This window comes from Anas acuta, chromosome 15, assembly GCF_963932015.1.
Source record: "Anas acuta chromosome 15, bAnaAcu1.1, whole genome shotgun sequence".
In the NCBI taxonomy this organism is placed as follows: Eukaryota; Metazoa; Chordata; class Aves; order Anseriformes; family Anatidae; genus Anas; species Anas acuta.
Genome location: NC_088993.1, coordinates 12,670,493 through 12,694,629, shown reverse-complemented (window position 1 = coordinate 12,694,629; position 24,137 = coordinate 12,670,493). Strand labels below are relative to the sequence as shown.

The 24,137-nt window shown below is 41.4% G+C and overlaps 2 protein-coding genes across 11 annotated transcripts in view; one reads left to right on the top strand and one right to left on the bottom strand.

Moving 5' to 3' along the window:
* Positions 1 to 24,071, bottom strand: part of GPR146 (G protein-coupled receptor 146) — a 51,555-nt gene extending 27,484 nt beyond the window's left edge. The window contains exons 1-2 of one of the 4 annotated variants that reach the window (XM_068699006.1): positions 23,938 to 24,071; positions 1,767 to 1,808 (exon numbers count right to left, since the gene is read on the bottom strand). The gene's annotated coding sequence lies outside the window, so the exon portion shown is untranslated. Of the gene's footprint in view, positions 1 to 1,756; positions 1,809 to 23,937 lie in introns of those variants that run through there. The other 3 variants (XM_068699009.1, XM_068699007.1, XM_068699008.1) reach the window with 3 other exon arrangements.
* Positions 1 to 24,137, top strand: part of C15H7orf50 (chromosome 15 C7orf50 homolog) — a 128,176-nt gene that overhangs the window by 65,903 nt on the left and 38,136 nt on the right. Inside the window, exon 1 of one of the 7 annotated variants that reach the window (XM_068699019.1) lies at positions 7,690 to 7,841. The exons of 4 other annotated variants lie outside the window; for them this stretch is intronic. Coding sequence is in view for 1 of the 3 variants with exons in the window: in XM_068699014.1 (XP_068555115.1) it covers positions 23,040 to 23,081 (42 nt within the window). In the remaining 2 variants the exon portion in view is untranslated. Of the gene's footprint in view, positions 1 to 7,689; positions 7,842 to 19,218; positions 19,382 to 22,967; positions 23,082 to 24,137 lie in introns of those variants that run through there. 2 more of the 7 variants (XM_068699017.1, XM_068699014.1) reach the window with 2 other exon arrangements.

The following is a 24,137-nucleotide window of genomic DNA, read 5'->3' as shown; positions in this document are numbered from 1 at the left end:
CTTCATGCAAAAAGATCTTTGTGTAAATCTGTTACGCGCAGACTTTGGGAGGTTTTCATGTGTTTCTATGATTATTTAAAAAACTGTTGCACCACAGTCTTGTCATAGCAGTATGTCTGTGATTATAGTAGGTAGCAGAAAAACAAATCAGGCCAATAAGCTCAAAGTTTTTTAGCTGTGTCTTGTGGGTATATAACTGAGAGGAGCATTTTCTGGGTCAACTCAGACATTATAATAACAGCAACAATAATGGCCCCTAAAAAGATGGGATGCATACATTCAGTGATTGTTCTTCAGTGAAGAATTCAGACTAGACGCTTGTCTTGCTGTGGCTGATACCTTAGTACATCCTTTCTGTCCTTACACATGAAGTAGACTCTAAGATTAGTGTGGTTGAGTATATTGGAAGTAATAGAAAACAGACACAGAAAAATTGTTGCATGTTTAAAAAAAATCATAAAATGAAAGAGGAAGTGCATCATTTATTATAACACCATGTAGACTAATGAAAAACATACTGCAGCCTGGAAATTTGTTAAGAGCTGAACTCCAAAAGTTTCCATTCCCAAAAATGCCTTGGGGCCTCCGGCTGTAAGCTTGTGGCTAAAGAGGCCCTATGGTAAACTGACATAAAAAATAACTACTCCATAAACATTCAGCTCCTGTTTCACAATAGTTGGAAATAAGTTTTAAAGAAGTGTTCCCAACTGATACTGACTATACTTTATCAAAGTAAAAGGAAGGCAGGCAGTGCGTTTATGACTAGAATGTCAAACTGGGAATGAAACACTGGGGAGATGGGTATTAGGCACAAAAATGTTATGCTCATTGTACAGAGGAGAAAATGAAAAAGATTAAGCGATTTGCCAAGAGCAAGAGCAGCAGTCAGCACTGGCAGAGCTGGTGTTAGCATTAAATAATTCCTGGCTCTTGTCCTTTGCTCGTTAACTAGAGCAGGGCGGACAGCACACCTAGGACACGCTGCTGCGAGCAGGTCGCCAGCCTGTGCTCGAGCACGTTCTTCAGGCTGTGTGCGAGCACACCCCTGTGCCCTCAGAGGAATGGTGTTGGTCCCTTAGAGAAGGCTGAATTTGGTGTCTCTTTTCTTTTAATCTTTTTGCCTTTCCTAAAGGTATGTTTCTCCTGCAGAGTAAGCCCAAGCTGATTGACTAGGTGTTAGCTTTGCCTTTCTCCCCACTGACCTGCCTTTGTCAGTGCATGAAAATCTCCAGCACTGCCTGTGGGGTTTCAGGCAGTTCTAGCTGACATGATGGCCTGCTGGTAGAGGTGGTGAGGAGAGCATTACAGCCCTGATTCCTTCCTCGCAGGGGTCGGCAAGCAGTTTGCAGAGATGATGTCAATTAAATCCTCCAAGTGGTTATGTTCCTCCAGTCTGTTTCTGCAGTTCCTGTGGCTCACAGAGGTTCTCCTGCCTGGCAAGGAGTCCTCAAGTGCCTTAGGATCACGGCATACATCCATGAAGTCCAAATTTCGCAAGGCTATAAAGATGTTGTAAGCTGGAGGCGCCTTCATCTGAGCCTCTGTAAATTGCCAGTTTGTGAGCTTTGGGGAGGAGGTTGATCTGGGAGTCAATACAGACTGCCTTCGCTAACTCTTCCATGAGCACTTAGTAAGTTTTCTAGTACATTTTCACAGAAATAAATACCAGGTCTAGAAATCCCAATGTTGGTATTTTCACTGTTGTACAGTAATAAAGTAAACATATGGCAATAACAGCCACACTGTATTGCTATACCTGTACTTACGTGATGTGCAGCACAGAAGAATGTCAGTCGAAGATTGAACCACTGGAAGAAAAAAAGAAGAAAGAAAAGGTAAACCAATTGCTCATAGATGTTTGAAAGAAATGAAAAGCAAATTTCATAAATTCTGTTAAATACATTTCATGTGTTATATTTCACTGCACCATGCTTTTTATAGCATTTACAACATGCGATATTTTCATGCAGTGATTAGAAAATCCAGAATGGAATTGTTTACAATGTTTGGTATTGAATTGCTTCATGATTGATTACTGACTCAATGACTGTAGCTGAAAGGTTGATAGAGTTACTGTATCATAGTGGTGTCGGTGTTGATGGCTTTATTTACATTTTGAGGTGAATTGAGGTTCTTGAATAAAAGCTGTGGATTGATCTAAAAATAGAAACTCACAGCTTTCTTCTCCTCATTGAAAATGTCATGTGTACTGGGTTAAAACTGAAATGGAACAATCCCAATATGAAATATTTGGCATGTAGTGAGATACTATGACAAATGTCAGTTTGATTTGTTATTGTAAAACACAGTGGTTTTGGCATCCTGTGTTATGCTAATTCACTTTGGTTACTGAGGATATATCTGCTCCTTTGCACACTGTGGGAGAAAATATGGAAAAGATGAATATTTTAGTAAATTATAACAACAAAGGTGTAGTATGTGTGACCACTAAGAATTTGTAACCGGTATTTCAGATCTAAGTTATCTAAAGGAGAGGAATGATGTAAAGCACTAATTTCCATATTTCTTGCAGTTTAAATTAAAGTTTTAAGTCTTTTTGCTTGGATAAGTGATTGAACAATAATACTTGGAGAGCAAGATAACTTTAAGAACAGATTGTCGCTATAGTAAAAAAGGTGTGTTTTCCCCTAAAAAGAAAGATTAACTTTGAGGTTACTCAATTATGACTGAGTTTTGAGGGAAACGGAGTACTTCACTTGTGAAAAAATGGTTTAAGATAGCAGCCTCTGCCAGTTTATTCTTTTTATATTGAAGTTTTACCGAAAGGTCAGTAAACGTCTGTGAAAGATCTCATCTCCCACTGGCCTGCATTTCCCACTAGTGCCACTGGTCTCTGTGATGGGAGCTGCCAGAGGCCTGGCCCAGCCCGGCCTCTGTCCTGTTCCTCACGTCTCGTGGCAAGCATTGGAGGGACCAAGAAAAGTACGTGGTGCAATCAATATTTGGTTGCAATTTTAATTTCACAATCTGGTGAAGAATAGTAAATAGAAGCGCTAATTGCTATTATTACACGGCCTTGAACTTGAGAGAGCGATTTCCGTGTGTGTGCCGTGGCCTGTGTGTGTGCCGTGTCACGCAGCTGGAGATCACCTCCCTGGCTCCAGCAGCCCTAAGACCTGCTGGCGTGCCTGGCTGCTTGGTCTGCAGCTCCGGCTGGCCTCCCATCCCACCACAGAAACAAATGTCCGCTAATTCATGTGAAGAAACAACAGATTTGCTGTTTATAAATTCATACAGATTGAAGCTGTGTTGCAGGTGCTGTTAAGACAGCTGCCCCGAGCTTTACAGCACAAAACACGTGTGGGAAGCTCTTTTTCCCTGTTCGTGAGCAAGTTCGTTAGGAGGATGTGAGCAGTCCCGGCCGATAGGCCTCACTGCTGGAGCGTGGCACAGCTGCCGCACGCTCTGGAGCTCCTCAGTGTCCCTCAGCGACCTCCAGCCTGCCTCCTGACTAACACAGCCCCTCAGTGCCTTCGCTGCGGCCTCATGTCCAGGTATTTATGGACGTGATGGAATTAGACACGTGAATTGTCACTGAATTCAGCCGGCTAAGCTGCACAAACAAACTTATTTATATCCATGGCGTGCTGCAGTGCTGAGATCGGCATTCAGAGGACCACTGTCCTGTGCTCACACGGGTTCGTAGGGTGGATTGGAGAAAGGTTTGTCCATACCAGTCACCAAGAAGCTTTGCTTCTGCTGACCTCATTGGATTCACGAGGATAACGTGGGTTTCGTTGCCTCGCTCCATGGTGACTCAGTAGCTTTTCCTAGATTGATCTGTTTTTCTTGCGTTCTGAGCCCTGTTGCTGAAGTACATTTTCTTTTAAGTAGTAAACTAAGTTTTAGGAATGATTAAATCACAACGTGAATCATAACTGAAATGCTGAGCTCTGCATACTGCTCTTCACATCTATAAGCCAGCAGGGATGAATAACAAGTTTTGTAGCGACAGACTTAGAGCGGGTCTGCAGTTCTGCTGAGAGGTGAACCCACTGCTTTATGTGTCTTTTGATGTAAGCAGCTCCAAGGGAATGAACAGCTGGCTAGTCAGTTTGCAGAGAGCTTGCAGCGTGTCTGAATGCACAGAAGCATTTCTAGATAGCTTAAATATTGTAATGCCTTTTCAAGTGTCATATGTCATGCAGCGTATAATTTTATTCATGAGGCCCGAGTTGTGTATTCCAAGAAAAATCGTAGATCGTATTAATCCTATTTAATTCTGAGTCACAACATAAAATTTTGCAGTGCTGTAATTAACAGTAATGAAAGATAAGGAGCAGCAGCTGTATAGCTAATGAAGGAGTTAATTTCAACGTGTATTTTAGCCCATTAAGTACTATAACGCAAAAAGCCTTGTGTTGCCAGCACGAAGCGAAGGAAGGCAGTTAACCACTGCTCCCCTCGCCAGACCAGCAGAGCTGGGGATGCCGTACGGTTTAGGCTTCACTAAAATTGATTCATTAGCTAAGGCAGTAGCATGCACTACAAATGTGGAAGAATATATAAATCATTGTTATGGTTTGTCTTATCCCAAGGAAAAAAATCTTTCTTATTCTACCTATGTGAATATCATTTTTTTCTATGAAAATGTTTCCCTCCTTTCAGGTTGGAGTATATTTTATAAACTGATTTAACAGTTTAGTTCAGGTCTTTGCTCTGTCTGTCAAGACTCTCCAGAGGCTGAAATCTGCAGGCCATCCAATACATCATTGTTCACATTGTACTTCTTTTTAACAAGTCTGAAACGTTTTCCTTGTGTGGTTTCGCAACCCCTTTTTTTTTTTCTGAACAGCATGAGTCCTATCACTAGATCAAATTTAGAATTCACTGCTTCCAACAATTGTCTAATGGATCCACATGTTTACACAGCATGACATTGGCATCCAGATAGTGCTGTCAAAGTCTCCAGGCTGTACTACTGTCTCATACTTCCTCCCTTCTCTTAAAAAAAATAATAAAATAGCTAAAGTTACAGTTAATCTGGTATTCTGGGAAGCAGGGAACGGTGCTTTTACTTCAGCCACTAGTATTGCTCCCAAAATTTAGAAAACAACCCTTTTTTTGATCTGCTATATATGAAAATGTCAACTCCCAGGTATTTTATCAGCACTTATTGTATCAATCTCAAAATGCTATTGAATGGGAGACCGGAAAATAACTTTTCCAGACTTGTTCTTTTTTTTTCTGTCCTGAGGTTCCCAGGCTGAATGACAGCTTTTATCTGTGTATGCCACTGCTACCAGCACAGGCGCTTGTGGCTTTCCGAAGCTCCCAGCTACTTCTCCCTGCCACTGTGCCGTTGTGTCGATACGCGTTTCTCTAGCCTGATGGTGAACAAATTACCGAACTGATGTGTCTGCAAATTAACCCACCAGCCGGCAGCCTCAGTCACTGGGCGTTTGTGTGGCATGAGAGGACCTTTTGTAATTAACTCGCCTGTGTGTTTTGCACAGTGCTTAATTCCTGTTCTGTGTGATCGGATGTAAATAAATCAGTAGCAATTACTTGGCAGCAACTTTCTGTAATCAGTTGCTCTGAAGAAACTTAGCCCATGGTAGCATTAAGCAAAGGAAGGGGGGTTTGGCTAGGACACCAGAACCTTTCTTTTTTTAATGCTCTCATGGGATCTTTCACTTCCACACAAGCAACTGCTTGAACTGGCCGAGTGGTCTTGATTTAACACTGCTGTACGAATACTGCTTGTCCCAGCTGCAGGGTATCATAACCTCTATTTCCTTAGCTTAGATTTGAAATCTGGAGCCATATGATTCAGATGAACCATGACTGCCCTCTCTTTAACTTGATGTATTTGTTTTGAAAATACCATTGTTCAGTCCAGGTTTTAGCTCCTAAGCAAATTAAGCTGATTTACACTGGTAAATGGGGAATACTTAGCAGCTTGATTAAAAAAAAAAAAAAAAGCAAGAAAAGCTGAAGCAATTTTTAACTCATCAGTGCCAAAGAAAATACATCATTAGCATAAACTTTTTAAAAAAAGTTTTTAAGATTAAAAACGATAGGTTGTCCCAAAGGTAGCTATAGCTCTGATGCAAAAAGTACTTCTTCCAAGAGCAATTATATCCTATGCAGCGAGCTCACAAAAATGTTGCTGCAGACAGGCTTCAGAATGAAGGCTGATGAGCAGAACTGGGTTAGCTTTGCATTCAAAATTTGATTTTATGTGGGCTCCTGTTCTTGTGAAGCTTAGATACAAGCTCTTGGATTTGAAGTAAAGCCAACTGGATTTGTAAAGATGCTTATCGTATTCCCTGGCCCTGTTCAAATCACCAGAAAATATTAGGGCTGACAAGCCTAACTTGATCTGCGTCTCAATATTTTTATGCTAGATTACAGTATACATAGAAAAAAGAAAAGTCTCTACCACAGCTGCAGCCTGCTTAAAAAGAAAAATGAAAACAAAACAAAACAAAACAAAACAGGCCTTTTATTAAAAATAAACATATAGCAGAGAAAATGGAAAATCACCTAATTGCCCATGAGGGTTTACATATGGACCACATGACCAAAGGTCAAGCTAAACTGCCATGATTTTCTACTAGGATTTTGTAATCACTTGTTATATAAATGAAGATTTCTTCACAGGCTTTAATTGGTAGGAGTATTTTATAATTAAGCTTATAAACTTAATAATCTAATTAGATTCTTTAACTTTTTATCACTGCTGGTTTGTAGTGGCGTTTTGTGAATTTCCTTATTTATTTATTCATAAATGCTCAGAGAGACTAAACAGCAAGTTGAGGGCTGGGATGCTTTCCCAAATATAGTTCAGAGCTGTCAGTCAATCACTGAGCTGCTCCTGCTGTCCGAAATAGAAGTGGCCCCAGCAGCACCTGCCAGGACAGCATGTACAGGGGGCTAAGTTTGGCAGGTCGGGATTTCTGTTCGATAGCGTGCAGGCAGGTTGCTCGTAGGGTGTCTGCAGAGTTGCTTCTAACTGTTACGTGTATTTTACAGGATGGAAGAGTATTGAGGGAATTGCATTCAGATACCGAAGACGACCTTATAATTAAGATGCAATTCTACTTGCTTGATTTAGACAATTCTGCTTGCTGCCCACCTGCTTGGACTGAGTGAGGTTCTTCCTTTCTTTTTCCCCTCCCTCCTGGGGTAATGCACTGTACAGGTTCTGAGTTTGGTGGAAGACAGTGGAACTATTCCAGATTTTAAAGCTGTTTGTGGTGTCTGATGGTAGTGCTACGGAGCAGGGACATTTGACGTTTGCAGAGTGCATAGCAGCAGTAACATGGCCAGCTGGAGCGGCTTCTTGCACTTTACTGTCAATTCCCTTCTGACTGAGGTTATTCCAAATTACTTATACACCAGAAGACATAGCCCATCCCATTTTATATTTCATGTAATGTCCCAACCTCGTAGGCTGCTCTGATTTCATTTATATTCACAGACGCACCCACAAAGCTTCCACTTAGCACGTCCCTGTAAGTCAGACCTGCACGGGCAGCCAGGAGCGTGCTTGCTCCAGCCCCTAGCGCTTCGGCAGCCTGTGCTGGTGGGCGGAATGGCACAGCATCCTTGCTGGCCGAGCAGCTCCCCAAAAAGGAGCACATGTGCCTCCTGGCTTGCTCTCTTGACATGAACGCCTGCATTTTCTTGCCAAGCAGCTGGCCCATGGGAACGCGACCACCTCCTGACAAGCTGCAGCTGGGATGTCCACGCTGCCTCCCCTCCCCGTGCATGCCAGGTGGCGAAGTTAGTGCTCAGCTAACCTGGTGTTGGGTCACACAGCAACAGGAGAGAGCTGTCTTTGTGCCTTTTACTGGTAGTTAGCATTGCTAGAGGTAAGGACAGCAGGAGGGAGGCAGAAGAAAGGGTGGTGAGCACAGTAATGCTCCTGAATGGGGAAGCTGGAGGTGGGCTGAATGTTGTTGTTACAATAGAAGAGAAGAATGGGATTTCGCAATGAGAAGGAAGTGGAGTGCCATGGCATTGCTACATCAGTTTCCAGTGGCCCACCCATTTGTTTTGACATAAATACCTATGCTAAAGCTATGTAGGCTAGACACATACCTTCAGACGTGTGGTATTTAGGTTTCATTATTACTCTTTGAAGGTTGAGCTTGATGTTTTAGTATTTTGTTTGGAGACTTAAGCATCTAGGTTTTTTAATTCTGCCCTTCTAGCCATTTCCCTGATTTACCTTGCAGAGTAAATATGCTTTCATTCAGTTTTCCAGACTTCTTTCCTTTCTTTGCTTTTGGCTTAATTTTGAGATATGACATTCAAACCACAGTTAGAGGTGAGTGCCTCTTTGAGAGAGAAATAGAAAAACAGCTAGGGAGTTCAGAGGCAGCAGCTTATTTTTCAGTACGCTGCAAGTCCGCTGACACAGGTCCTGCCAAAGGCACCAACTTTAACAGCAGCAGCACTTAGGAGAGTGTGCTCAGGGTTTCTGGCAATGCTCACAAGCCACTTAGAAAAAACACTCGTATCACTTGTGGCAAGAGCTCCATGGCTTGGAAAGCACTGCTGCAGACCAGTTTATAAGGATTTTTTGGTCTTTGTACCTCTCAGAGTTATCCATTTTCATTCCATCTACCGTGAGCCCAGTTTCCTCAGTGCTGATATCTAGGATCTTAACATCAAATCTGTGATTAATACAGCTACATTTAGAAACTACGACATTTGCAGCGTTTAAAGCAGCAGCTCATTGTGTTACACAGTGCGGCATTTAGCACGTTTTAAATATTCTCCACTTGTGCATGCACAGATTTTTATAGTTGAATTAAGAATTTATAATATGCTGGGTCTCATATTCCAGGTCTGTTTGTTTCTAAAGCTGTGCACAGAACTCAGCCTAGGCCATAAACTTCTGTAGATGAAATGAAGGCTGATTAGAATTTTAATACTAAGGAAGGAAATGGTCTTGGGTAGTGCATTACAGAGCAGAAGAGGCCTTCTGTTAATACACAAGAGTATTACTGTTTTCTTGAACTTTGCCTTCCTATCCAATTACTGCTTGTGCCTAGAAATCATAACTCTGGTGCCTCCCATTTGATAATGTTGAATGCAATCCTCATGCTAGTTTACCTCATTTCCAGTAGTAAATATCATCTTGATTATACAACTGTTAGATAATACACTCCTAAAATTGAATAATAAGCAGTACTACATGGTTTTGTTGATAAACAAAGCAAAGTCATGCTGGTATATCTAGCTGATGGTATATCTAGCTGATGGTATATCTAGCTGATGGTATATCTAGCTGGCCCAGTTTTGTCTTTTTAAATTAAATGAAATCAAGAGGCTTTTCTTGTAAAATGCTTTTCTTGTGACTAACTTATTGCATATTCCACTCTTCGTGACACAAACAAAGCTTTCAGTGTTGCAAATGATTTTTCAGAGTCAAACAAAGTACCAGGAATCCGTGTCGTGGGGTTTCGTTGCACGCACCGCAGCGACAGCGCCGTGCTGGCAGCATCTAACGAGCTCACCCAAGGAGCAGGTGCAGGCAGCACCGTGAGCAGCGTGAGCCAGCAGAGCAGGGACGAACCAGCATCTGTGCCCTGCTCCCTGGACTGGGCTGGATGCTTTGTGCTTCTCTGAATCTGTGGTACTCAGCCCTTGCTGCACATGCTTGTTGCACATTTATGGCAGGATGCTCTTACCAGAGTGCAGAATCCCATTCTGGTATTATCACATGAAAATCGATTCTGATCCCTCAGCGTTTGGAGTGTATTATTAGCGTGGTACAACTAATCATTTTCATACAAGGGGAATGAAAATCATGCCCTTGTTTAGATGCTGCATGTGTATTTATAGGACCATAATGCCCAAATACGGTGGTGAAACTTGGCTGCTTCTCCTGCTGGTTTCTGTGGTTTTGTTTCATTGTCCAGAAAAAGTGACAACATTCTCAGCTCTGTGGCATCCGTCAACATGATTCATGTCATGTCCACTTTTGGCAGAAAAAGAGAGATGTATATTGTTTGCTTATTCCTTTAAATTTTATAGTTTTTTTTATCTTTCTTTAAGGATTTTTGTTTGCAGTTCTCACACCATTAAAACATCACAGTAGGGACAGTCTGAAACATATTTATCCCACTCAAAAGACTCAGCGGTTTATGTATAGTCTGTTATGCAAGTAGCTTTACTTTAGATTTTTTCCCTTTTTTCTTTGATCACTTGTGTAAGGTTTTTTGAAATGCGTGTCTGATGTTGATTCCTTTTTGTGTTCTATTAGATGCATTTGATTTTGCATCTGAAAGGATTGAATATTAAATGTTCTTTCCATATGTGTGTATTAACAGCATTTTAGTTTTCTTCTGTCAGACAGAGCAGGGAAATTCCTAGGATTTAGGTTCCTAGATTCCTAGGATCTTTTTGAGGAAGTCTTGAAAAGCTATGTTAGCAAAGCCAAAAAAGACCCCCCAGATGTATTTTTATATTTTTATGTGATTTTTATAGTGTAAATTAGAGCAGAAGGAACAAGCTATATCAGAGGTAATTTTGGAAATGAAAAAATAAAATTATTGCACTATTTCATCCACTGTAAGAATGGTACAGATAAACTCTTAACTCTCTTAGCACTTTTCTTTCCCTGTATTAACCTACCAGTGTTTCAGTAACCAGGAATATATGAGTTTATGGAGACTTGGTATAATTAATCTCTTTCTAAGAAGGAGAATTGTAGTCAAAGATTTTTTTTCCCTCTCTTACAGTAGACAAATGCTAATGTTTCCTTTCCTTTCTGAACTTCCAGACTGGAACAGTGTTGGATAAGCTGACTCCCAGTGTGAAAGTCCCCTTCAGAGATGCTCGCTGTACAGCATACCTGCTCTTTGGTTTTGTTTGCTGCAGTTTATAGGCACAGCACAGTAAGGTTAGTTTTGGTACCTGCATTAAGCATACCATTTCAGTAACGTTCCTGTTAAACAGAGGGCTAGGTAGTGATTCAGCGCTGAGCATGCAGATGATTCTACAGCTCTAGAAAGGCTCATTTCTTTCTAGTCCCATATGTTATCTTTAATCAGGAAGTAAGGAGGAAAGCATTTGAACTGAGAAGCGTTTGGAAATAGCATGAGCAAATATAGAGAAGCTCAGACCTTAGTAGACAGTTTTACAGACTGCAAGGGAGGATCTGATTGTGGTTTTGCCTGCAAATGTTTTTAATCTGTTGACTTTGTTTTTAATTACTCAAGACTGTGAGTGATTTTATGTCAGTCATGTGAGTTGTATAAGCATTTGAAACTGAGCTATCATGACAGGCTTTCCCTACATGTATTTTTATTTCTTCTTCTCTTCTCAATTCACTCCTCTCAAAAGCTGAGAAGAAAGGAGCCCTGCTCTTGAGTTCCTGCTGAGATATTTCTTCCTTCAGTAGACAAAACCAGAAGGCCTATCCCAGTGATTCTACTGGCATCTCTTATCAAAAGCTTCTCAAATGATCCAGGCATCATATAAAATGCTAGCGTGAATCCAGCTTATAAGATACTCAGCAGTACTGCTGTTAGCAAAAGACACTAAGAAGCCCTATGTCACATCACATACCAGTGTTCCCAGTGCTGACCATGGAGGATTTCCTTCCCTCAGTGGTACCTGCCCTGATGGGCATGGAGCAACCACCTGCAGAACCGACCCGGTGCCTGTGGGTAGACCCGAGAGCCCCCATAAGCACTGAACGAATATTTGTAGCTTTGTAAAAGCTGTCTCCATCTAGGAGTTTGCAGAACAACTCATTGGAGTTCAGCTTACACCTTCGCCCATGATTTCTTCCTGAAGGATGATGCCGTGTCCAACACTTGTTCTGGCAAAGCCGCCCGAGCTTTACTGTAATAGTTCTAATTAGATGTTTCTACAAGATCACTGCTTGAGAGTCACCACAAGACAAACATTCTGTGAACAATTATCCCAAGAAGTTGTTAATTAATGTGGAACAACTACAGCTTTTGAAAATGTATTGTCTGTACAGATACCATAAATCCCCTTTCCTCCCCACTTGCTTGTGGAGCTCTTTGTATTCTGGGTTCTGTTAACAAAGGTGTTGATGTGCTGCTGCGGTCTGTTCTTGTGCTGCTGGCTGTTGTGGACAGGCAAGCATGGATGATGGAGACACAACTCCAAAGACCCTGCTAACCAAGCCAGTGAGGTATTTCAGAGTCTTTATTTATTTATTTATTTATTAAATTCTGATTATCAGTCTGGACACGGAGCTACAGAAATGCTACAAAACTTATCATCTTTGTAGTGGATTTTGAGGCTTCCTATGTGCAACACTTGTTGCACATAGATTTTTGCACTTTGGCCAAAATAAGAGTGTTTTTGTGTCTTTACTTCCAAATGTGTTGAAAGCATGTGTTGCTATAATACTATTTATTGTACAGCACTTAAATAACTTTATGTAGTGAACATATGCTAAGGCAGAATTCATAAATGGCATCTCCCTCAATTTAACTTCTAAAGTATTTCTTAAATCTGAGAACCTACATCTTGGGTCCTGTTATATGTAACCACGCAGCTTCGTAAGGAAGACAGACTGGAAAAGTTTTTGGACAGGATTATGAAAATGATTAATATTTGACCCTGTTGTGCTACAAGAAACATTACGCCAAATTCAAATGTCATCCAAATACAAACCTTAGTCTGAAAAGCTAAAAAGGAAACTGTGAAAATATTGAGGCTTTCATTATGCGTGAAGGATTTCAGAAGCCTTCAGAGGTCTGTGTGCACTTCAAAATGGGTTATGTTTCTGACACCTCTCCTTGCGGGATTTAAAGCAGTTCTTCTATTTACAAGATAAACAAGTGTGATTAAGCACTTTGTTGGCAGTAGATCTATTCTTCTTTGAATACATAAAAATGCTGTAAAAAAGCTTGACAATTGCTTTTAAGAGGAATCGGTGAACTGTATTAGCTATTTTTCTGCTTTCATTTCTAAATTTATAAGCTAAGTAGTTAAGGAGGTGTTGTAGGTTAATGATTTATTTGCAATTAACAACTCTTCTTCAGTCTTGTAAGCATACTTCCAATGTTGCAGTGGAGATCAGTCTGGAGATTACGTTTTCTGCCTTTACTTAATTTTTCAGCCTGTTATGAATTTTGCATAGATTTTAATGAGTATTGCTACTGCCAAATGTTTATTCCTTTCACCTAAATGGTACAGTGCCGTATTGCTGTACGGATAGATGTTCTCTGCTTCAGCATTTAGCTTGCAGGGACCTGAGAGGTCACCAAGAAGCTCCAAGCAGCAGGAGAATGTGAGGAATGGTCATCAGGTGAAACGGGCATTCCAACTCAATTCCAGGAAAGCTCTTTTCACTGTAATTAAGGTCTGGGACGCACTGCCCGGGGCAGTTGAGGACTCCCTGTCCCTGGGGGCATCCAGCACCCAGCCAGGCAAAGCCCCACATCACATCACATCACCCAGCGCCAGGGATGTGATTCCTCCAAATGTTGTGACAATTACAGTAGAAATCCTCCTGAAATACCAGCTCATTTCTAATAATGCCCAGTTCAAGGGAAGAGCAGTATCTAAAGCTGGCTCTGGTTATTTAAGCAGTAGTCCTGGCAGGTGAGGGGTGTTTTGTTCTTCTAGTGGATCTGTTCTTTTCTATTAAAGCAGTTCTGTTCCTAAAACCTTTCCTTTCCAGCATCCTGTCAGGCATCCTTACAGCAGTAATGTGCTGAGAAGGGTCTAACCCTAGGCCTGGTACAAATCTTTAAGATCTGGTGAGCTCAACCTGTATTTTGTTCTGTGCTGCCTGAGGGGGGAAAAGTCCTTTTGAATGAATTTGTTCTCTTTCTAAATAGGTAACTAGCCAAATGCATCTCAAATATTTGTTCTACCATTCAAATATTGGTTTAGGTTTAGAAAACAAATTAACCTAATGTTCGAAGAATTAGACATTTTGTACCTGGACGCTTTTCTGTGTCATTGGTTCTATAGCGATGACCCTAAATACTTAGGTCAAAATAAAAGAGCCCTCTGATGAAAATCAGAAAAATATTTTTGCAACTTGGATGATTCTCTTTGCTGGGTGCATGCATGTTAAAATAGCGCAGATGTAGGTTTAAATTTTAGTAGTTTCACTGGAGGAAGCTATTCAAATTACAGTGCTCTTTAATGCTGCTAATGTGGATGTTTTTGTGAAGGAACTGAAAAATATAAAGAACAGTTTGAGTGTTTTGTTAGTCTGTCAGTACTAGGTGAAATCAGTTTTATTTGTCTGTATGTATTATTTCAGTGAGAAAGGAAAGTTGTAAAATGGAGCAATTTTAGAGCAAAGGTAAATGAAATTTCTTACAAGCTAGCTTCTTTACTGATTTTTTTTAAGGTTCTGCGTAAAATAAGAGAACTATGTAAGTTCTTACTCATTTTCTTTTACCCTTTTGCTTATGAGTAAGGCACATCAGTGTGCAAAATTTATTACTTCTACTGTAGATATACCAGTTCCTGGCTTACTTTTATATTAGCTATATATTTTTGACAAAAAAATAACTTGGTAACTGAACATTCATTTCATTTTGTGATTAAGTGGGTTGGTTCACAAACTAGAGCAGTCTGCTATTGTGGCTGCAGCTAAAAAACAGCCCTGGGTGGAAATTCTCCCCTTGTTCAGAGGGGCGCTCAGTCTGGATTGTCTGTGGTCTCAGTGGCTGTGCCTCGAGAGCCTGGTGGTGTCTCAACTGGGTCAGTGACCATCCTGCTGCCTAATCCTCAAGTAGAAGAAGGAAACTCCTTTTCCTTAGTATCTGATAACAGATTTTTGCACACTTCCTATCACGAAGAGTTGTGAGTAGATGTTTTTGCAGTAACATTGCAAATTCTCTGTTGATTCTTGTGATTCCCCTGCTGCACGCTGCTGGTCGCACAGTGTAGCCCAAGTGTGTCTGTTGTGAGGTTCCAGAGTTCAGTGAGTATTGTTCTGTTTTGTTTGCCTAAATATGAGCCTTTTTGAAAGGTGGCTGGAGTTTAACCTTGAACAGGGTACTGCCACTTGCTTTGAGTAATTGCTGACCTCAGCCATGATGCAGACAGGAGAGGAAATGCAAAGGGAGGGACAGAGGATGGCAACATCTATTGTTCTCCATCTTTGACTTCCCTACCCCATCTTGTACATTTGCATTTCTATAGCATGTGAAGTAACTAATCTTTATTCGATTAGATACCTTAATAAAGGGCATAGGTTGTTACTAGATGGTGGCATTCTTTTATTTTATTAGTGTAATAATAAAACCAAAATTTTACTTTGGAAGTTTTTAGACTACTGGAGCGGTTTAACAATTGACTGGTGGTATTACCCATCCCTGAATGAGCAAGTAGAAAATTAATTTTTGAAACTAAACCAAAAAATTGCTTCTGATGTGTCTGTTGACTGCAGATTGGTAGGCAGAAATTGAAGGGGATTTTCTCACGCATCCTAAAATGCAGGAAGCTAAACCATGTCCGCTCACTGCAGCTGTAAATCCAAGTGGCTAGAAGACCTGACAACTCCACTCGGAGCCTATGTGCTTCCCGAGCTGTTTGTTTCCTGGATTTGCTTTGGAGTTTTCGATGGGCAGGAAGTCAGTGTGTATGCTGAACACTTAAACACTGCAACTCAAGGAGTAATGGCTATAGCAGCCAGAGCACACCATCTAAAGGGAGGAAATAAGGGAACAAAAACCTCACCTAGGAGGACTGAGAACAGAGAGGAACTCATCTTTCATGCTGATACTTTCAAAATTGTGAAAAGGGGAGTTCTATGCACCATGAAAATCTATAGCTTGCTATATTGCTATAGATCGCTGTGTTGGTTATCTGTTGATGTTTTTTGAATGAACTTGCTTGCGTCTGCCAGAAAAATAGCTTTTTCAAAATGGTGTTATAGTGATCCTTGTTGTTACAGTCCTGTTACAAGTGGTCGCCAATTACTAATGCAATACCAAATGTAAAAAGAAGAGTTTAGCAGGATTTATGATAGACTGATTCTAGCCTGACACATTTTGAATAATAAAAATGTGAAGCATACAATATTGCCAGTCTTGGGTCAAATAAAAAGTCGTGTTCCAAATCATATGTTTAAAAATACCATGACATTTTCATCTGCTTTCTGGTTTGCTTAACTTTAAGTAGTAGTAACTGCCTTCCAGGCAGCTGCTCGTGTAGCTTAGGTTCTCTACTCAATCTACAGCATTGGTGTCTGAGCAGTGAAGGTGCAGAGCTGCAAGTGCTCCATGCAGAGGTGTTGTTGGTTACCCACTTCTACTCTTGTTCATCTGTCTAGGTATGGAAAAGAGCAAGTATTCCAGTCATTATGCATGTGCTCAAGGGTTTTTTCTCCTCCACTTTTCTCATGTGTTAACTTTTGCTTAAATATTTTACACTTATTTTTCTTCTAAGGAATGGTGTCTTAAGCCAGAGGGTGCAAAAAATGTCATCTCATTGAGCTGTACAGCCACTTGTCTCCGCCTTTGCATCACCTCCTCGTTTTGCTGGCACAAACATTCACAGTGAATGGAATCGGGGAACAGATTTGGTTTTGAAGTAACCTCTGCGGGGGGGATAGAGAGGTAATTTTAACCCAGATGAGTTTACAGGACGGTACAAACACTTGTGCCAACCACAGGAAGAGGCGGGAGAATACAGAGTGTGTGTCTTTTGGCAGCAGTCCTAACTTATAGTGGTTTAAGTTGTTCCTGAATCTGCCACCTGAAATTCTTTTATTCACAAATAAAGCTTTGTTTAGAGCCTGAACAGAAGCGTTCCGTTGTGTAATCTTTCACTGTAAGCAAAATATATTACATCTAATTTATAAGCATATTGTTTGTACTGCTGCAGTCACTGTGTGACTATGTTTCCTGCAGTAAGTTAATCATTTCTATCATAACATAATGTGGATATTTTAGTGTAAGGCGGGAAAGGAAGAAATCAGAGCTCTGTGTAATGACATTAAGCTTTTAGGCACATAGACAGCTTAAACGGACTCACAGCTGCTTAACATATGCCCTCTGCCTGAACTCGTTTTATCACTTGGTATCTGACTTCTCTCAACATATAAAAAGTTGATGTGATTGATTGTTGGTTATACAATATTTGTCAGGGTGAACTGAATCATTATGTATATAGATTCAAGAATATAGAAAAATAAAGCTAGGAAAAAATTTCTTGACATTTTTTTCCATTCAATAAGCTTACTTCAAGTACTTCTTGTTTGCAGGAGTTGGTGGCTGCTGGTTTTGCTAAGCAGCAATTGCTGAGTGATTTAGAGAACATCTCTGCTTCTTTGTTTGGATTTCATTTGCACAACCATTTAGAGTTATAAAACTGTCAGCTTAGGAACAGTCTATATGTTTTGCCAGGACCTCATGTAAGCAGAGTTTATATTTTCCTCTCCATTTTGTGTGCCATTTGAATTCTCCAGTATGGATTGCCATTCATCTTTGCACTGGTCATTAGAATATAACCATCCTGCAAGTCCCATGGCCTTCTTTAGAGAGGAGGAAACTTCAAAGTAATTATGAAATCGCACCTCAGATTAGTCATAAAATAAAAGAATGTAGAAGATCTGTTAACCACAGTATCTCACCCATGGCCAAGCCTAGCAGTGATGGAAGGCTCTGCTGTTGCTTAAAAACACATGGAATTTAGGACTGGCTGTGACTAGAATTGAATCACCATCTAAACGCTAGACAGCATAGACCAGAACTGTTAATTATATTAATTACAGAACTCTCAGATTCCCTAAAATAACAACAGGGAGTTGAAATATTGCCTACTGCTTGGAGTTCTGCGTGCTATGTTCCTCTCCGGCAGAATTTTGCAGGTGACCAGGCTTGGTTTGGGGTTGCATGAAGGTTGCAGTGCCTGGATGATGTCATTCGGCACGAGGTGTAGATAACTTTAATATATGTCAGGCTTTGTGTACTTATCTTAGGTTTTCTCTTCCTATTGTTCATAATGCACCATGGATGTTAGCTATTAAGTACTTGATGAAATTATAGAAATGCTGATGTCACCGAACTGGAAGCAGAGCGGTATCGCATGTGGAGACCAAACAGCATCCTGGCTAGCACTGTGAGGTCCTCCAGTTATTTTGTTGTTGCCGGTTTCTCTCAGCAGCATTTCCACCTTGCTGAGGACCCGACCTGTATGTTTTGCTAAGCACAGCTGGTCTTTGGTTGTTGTTGCAGTGTTTGCTGAGCTGTGGGCGCCCTGTCAGGGAGGCGGGTGCAGGAAGCGTTGGGCCGTGCTGATTGCATCTAAGTGGGGCAGGCACATAAACACACAAAAGAGCTGACTTGCAAAAATAATAAATAGTTTGGGAACGTTTGATTTTTAAATGTAAAATGAATATGTACTGTATGAAGGGAGAAAATGTAATTCTGTAATATGTTTTTTTGGGCTGAAGATATGCCTGAAAATTAAGAAATTTTTAAGCTGAGAAGTTCCGCTGTTGGTGTAAATTTGTTACTTTGGGCAGGTTGCAGTGTTTGGCTTAAAACTGCCAACATGAACCAGGCTTCCTGTCATGAAAGTTGTCAAGAGCATTTGATGAATTAAGTTTTTATCTTTTATTTCCAGTTGTATCCCAAGACTAATCATAGTAAGATCTGGGTGAATAGGTACAAAAAAAACACCACCTTGTAAACATTTTCAAAGCCAGGAAAAGTATGAATCATGCTGCTGTTTATAACTTGAAAGATGGAAATTATCATGAATTTGCACCTCTTGCTGTTGCTAGGTGCCTGGTTGCTCACGTACAGTGGAAGGGAGGTCATTCATTGATTCCAAGCTGATACGGAGTTGTGTGAGTCAATTAACAGCAACTCTTAACAGTCAATGACATTTTATGGAAGCCTTAAATAAAAGCAGAGTTCATTCAGGGAATCTGGAAGAATGATGTGTAGGAAGTAAAATGTTTTTGTCTTTGTATCTTGAGAAAAAACCCAGTGTTGACTTCCCTGGCTTCTCTAGCTCCCCGCTGCTCCCTCTCCTTGACTTGAGATTTTAGTAGCCGTGCTCGCTGTCAGGGCTTCATCTCCCCAGTTCCACCTTATGACTTCCCAGGATTTGCTATTAAACTCTATCTTCCTTTGCTCTCTTTTTCTTCTGGCAAGCATAAACCACTTCGTTTTCAAAGCTTTGCAATCTATTCCCACTGTAGCCATTATCCCACACATGCTATGGAGATGTTGACTTTCCTCTTTTGCTGACAATTCAAACATTTGCCTTTGACAGCCTGCATTTTCTAATGACCATCCTCAATGCTTTCTACTGCACTGCCCTGTGTGCACTGAAGAAGACGCTTGTAGCTCAGCACAGAGGCGCCTTACTGTCTTTTTTCAAAGCCTTCCTTAAACCTTCCTTCTGATCCCTGCAGAACTGTGTGATACCAAAACAGGTATGTGATAAGCTTAGTTCTCCTCCTATTCCACGTGTTACTCTGTCTGTAATTATCTACTCTATTTTATACTCAATTTTTAAATTATTTGCATGACAGCTGTTCTCTGTCGTATTTATGCTTGATTTTATCAGATATGTAAAATATAACTAATAAAATATAACCATCACCAACACCTTGGTTTGTGTTGCATTTACAATGACACTCTTCAGTGAGGTCATTGGAAATGCAAACAGGTTTTATGGAGGGATTTTTTTCCTAACCAGTCGACAGGTTTTAATTTGGGATCTTAAATCATAATTGTTTTTCAATTTTCTGCTCTGCCTCACAAAAGCATAATGAGGGCACACCTGATGCTATAAAAAACAGATGTCATTTCAGTGCTCTAAGACTGCGTGATAAATTTGGAGGGGTTATGAATTGCAATCATAGACATGCACTTATCAGGGAGCTCACAAGAACAGAGAAGTAAAGCGTTGCTAAACAAGGTTTGGGAACAGATTGCACTTTAATTTCAGAGACTGAGAATGCAGAAGCTGGGGGTGGAATTTTCTTAAGGAACTTTCAGGAGACCATTTCAAACTGGCAAGTAATATATTCAAGTTCTTTCTTCCTACCAGTCACATTTAATCAGAAAGTACTTGGGCTTGCCCATTTTAAGTGGAAGAGCAGCAAGCAGACTGGGAAGAAAGCTAGGTCATGCAGTTTGTGCTTACTTGGAGAAACATCCTTCCTTTCCTGTTCTCCTTGAGACAAAACTTCTTCAAACAGGATGTTCAGTGGGAACTGGACTGTACATGAGATACAAGTGGAGCTTTCTAGCACTTGTTTCTTTAAGCAGATTCACACAGGTGTTCAAAGGTGTATTCATGGAAATTAAATGTATTTTACATGAACCACCATTTCATGGGAAGTCATTGGCACAATCTAAGTCACCCATATCTAGTTATTACTGAACATAGTCAACTGGAAAAACCTGTAATTTCCATCACATTTATTCCTTATTGTGTGGCAAGATGTCTTTTATTCATAACCAAACTGAAAGCCCAATTCTCTATCCCCCCAAGCTCTCTATTTTATTGTAAAGCAAATCAAGCGGCAAGATGCAAGTTGAGGTGGCTGTTACCCTGATGCTCCATGGTCACCCTATGATGTACAGGACAGTTGAGGAGCAGCGTGTGTTCTAGGTGTTGCTGTGGGTGTCTGCTGTGGGGTTGCTGAATCATGAAATGAACACATTCTGCTAAAGAAAAAATCCTGCCCACTCTGTTTTCTTGAGTGTCTTATTTTGGGTCTTGTTCATCATGGTTTAAAATTGCATGTTCTGCATTTGTGTGCCCGTGTAGTTGAGTGTATGTGTGAAATACCTTCTGGAATACTTGCTTAAAAGATCTTAGTGTATCAAACTACAGTTGTTAGTTTTGTTAGATATGAAATTCATGAATAGAAATGTGTTCATTTTTTTCTTTGGTTATCTGGGAGAACCCAGAGTTTGAAAACAGAGGATATATACCAGGGCATGAATTTGATGTAGCTATACAGCCTCTTGAACTCTGGAGCTAAAACTAAGGGGGAAGTTGATTGCTTTATTGTTTTTAACAAAAAATGTCTTCCTTAGTCAAGCATAAGGAGTCCTGTTTGAATTGTAAGGCAAAATGCCTTCCTAGGGATCAATAACCCTTTATTTTTCATTTAGTAATGAATCTCCTGTTTCACTAGTCTTTCCCATAGATGGGGACGAATGCACCTCTAACTCTATGTTCCTTTTTTTTGATCAGAATGGGTACATTTCAGGTGCATTACAGGGAGGCTGTCAGTTTGTAACTGAGCAAACTAAATATGCTCAGCTGAATGAAAGCAATGCTGTCAACATGAACAAGTGGTGTAATTGAGAAAAGAGGTATCTTGAAGCTTCACAGCATTCAAGAAGTGTCAGATCATGTTTGTTTGAAATGCATGGAAATGTTCTTTTTCCCGGTGTAGACACGAGTATTATGTGTCGTCCAGGACTGGCCACCCCGGTGCTTAGCAGACCCTGAGATTTGCACTCTGTTGTTGCCATCGTTGTTGAATTTCACCCTATTTGAAAGAGTCACTCAAATTGGTTTTGTAGAATTCCAGACCTTTACCTTCATCAGGATGTAGATCAGTGAGATTAAACCAAGTGCTTGTCCTTCCACCTTTAGAAGCGTTTCACCTACTTTTGGTTGTTACAAAACCCTATATACTGCTTTCAAAAAGCTTTTTTACTGGTATGTATTGCTGTAAGGACAACTGGCATGCATTATTAGGAACTCTTGACTATGAAGAAGATAGTTGAGGATGAAGTACTTCTGGTTATGAGACCATCAAGACCAGCAGAATTGTGAGAAAGATTCCGTCATATTTTACTGTTTCCAGCTCAACAAAGCAAGATGTGTTTCTTCCAGATCTCCGTACCCTAAAGGAAGGGTTTGAAGGACTGGGTCTCACTGCTCAGTGAGTCTGCTTTAATACCATTGGCATGACTGGAAAACTTTGACAGATCTTGCCCTGTGGTATGATTGCTAGCATATCTGTATCTGTATTTGGTCAAAACTTCTGACTAAGAAAATGCATGATACTTTTTTTTTCCCTCTGCTTGAAAATAACACATTCTGTTAACAGTAAATGTTATGGAAACTCATAGCACTTAGCTTCTGAAAAACACCGCTATGAACAAAAATATCCTGCACTCTGCTTTAAAGATAATATTTATATTTTCTGCTGAGAGAGTAATGGGAAGGAATATCATTAGAGCTTGAGAATGTCACTACAAGTGGTGTGCATTGTCTGTCCCACCTAAGCTTTTTTTTTTTTTTTTTTAAAATGAAGTACAACCTTCAGTGAGTTCCTCTGTGTAAGGATAAATATAGCTCCAAGAGCGGTGGAAACCAGACTTGTAGGTTGGAGTGGAAGTGACTGCTGTGATGCCCTCACTAGGTGCTGTAATTTCTGCAAAAGATCTGTGCAGGGGAAGGCAAAACGTGGAACAGATTCTGCAAATGGGAAATTGTGGTGAATCGTGGGTCTATGGATATGCCGCAAAAGTCAGGCGGGGCTGTTTTCTGAATTACCAATTTGCTTTTCTAAATGTTAATTATTTTTCTTACATCTTAAGCTATATAATCTTACGACTGTTTTGTAGCAAGAGTTCAAAACTGGACTGATAAAATCAGTGTAAAAACTTCTTAGTGTTTAAACCTTGCCTCAGCTATTCCCGTAGTCTGATCAGAACTTTTCAGGCTTTGAAAATGATTAAGCAAACTTCTGTGCAAAAACAGCTCTAGAGATGGAGGTGCTCTCTATGTCACTCTTTGGATCATTTACATTTCAGTGTGAGGAGAAAATAATGCAACCACCCTTAAAAGGCCGTGTTTCCTAAGAGCAAGCTGCATCTGCACCTGCACAAATACACACGCACTTCCTGAACTCCGGGTCCTACCTCCTGCCTGGTGGTACTGAGATGGAGGAGGCACTGGGGAGGCTCTTTTCTTGGCTGTCTGTCTGTCAGACGGTGTGCGTGCCCTCAGGCTTGGGGCAGGGAGGTGAGAGGCTGCAGGAGCACTGCTTTGGTGTCCTGCATGGGTCTGGGGGCATCCAGCCCTCCCCAGCTCTGGGCAGCTGCTGTCACCATCTCATGATGACCAGCATGGAGGAGGCAAGTCTGCTTGGTCCCCAGGTACCTATTCGTGTCTGTCCCATTAAATTCCTGCCATTGCTGGGAAAGAGGTGTAGCCGTCATCATTTTCGCTTACCCTGCCAAGGACAGGCTTCGATTTCACCCTCAGTGTCTCACTGATGTCTAGCTAAACCATGTCATTTTAAGCTGGTCCAAACCTTGTGAAGGATTTGGGGATCTCCAGCCGCGATCTGTGTCTTCTCATTTTTACAGGGCTGTCTGTATAAAAACTGCCTGCTGGTAAAACAAGTGCTGGGTAAGCCTGTGTTTGTCATTCCTGACCTGTGTGTCAGAAATCCCCCCTGGCTGCATGAAGAAATGATTGCTGAGCCCTTTCCGATAGAATAATCCGCGTAGCCCGCGTGCATGCAAGCACCACAGTTCATGCTTCAGACCCGCACATGGAGCTCAGCGCGAGTAGTGTGTGTGGCTGCTATGGTGATTAAAATACATAAATAAGATAGATGAGCACGGACCGTGTTAGCAGTGCCTTGCTGGCAGCCGTTCAGATGGCAGCCAGCTCCAGCCCGCGGTGCCGGGCGCGTTTCATCGCCCCAAACAGCCAAAGCAGCGGGAGCGCCGGCGGCTCCTGTGAGGGGAGGAGTTACGCCATGGCCCTTCTACCTTGTCAGCGAGCAAATTCAGCCCCAAAGTGGCAAACAAAGGGCTTTTGTGCACTTTTACAGCTCGGCGAGGGTTAGCGGCCTGCCACAGTTTTGAGCCGGGACGAGCTCGGCGCTGACCTGCCTGAGAGGGGACCGGGGGGACGCGGGGCAGCCGGGGGAGGCTCGGTGGGGAGGTCTCGCTCCCATTTCAGGCACGACACAGGGAATGGTTAAAAGCGGCTCCCACTTACCTGGGTCTGCTCTTTGCTCACGTGTAGGCGAGCGTTTTGGCTGCCTTAGGACGCGGCTGTCAGCGATCGGGGCCGTTTGCTCGCGGTCAGTCCCGCAGATCCAGAGGTCCCCTCCGCCGCGGTTGACATCCTCGCCTGGCTGTGGGCTCTCGCTGCCTTGGATTCCTCCTCCTTCCCCTCTCACCTTCTAACATCCTCCA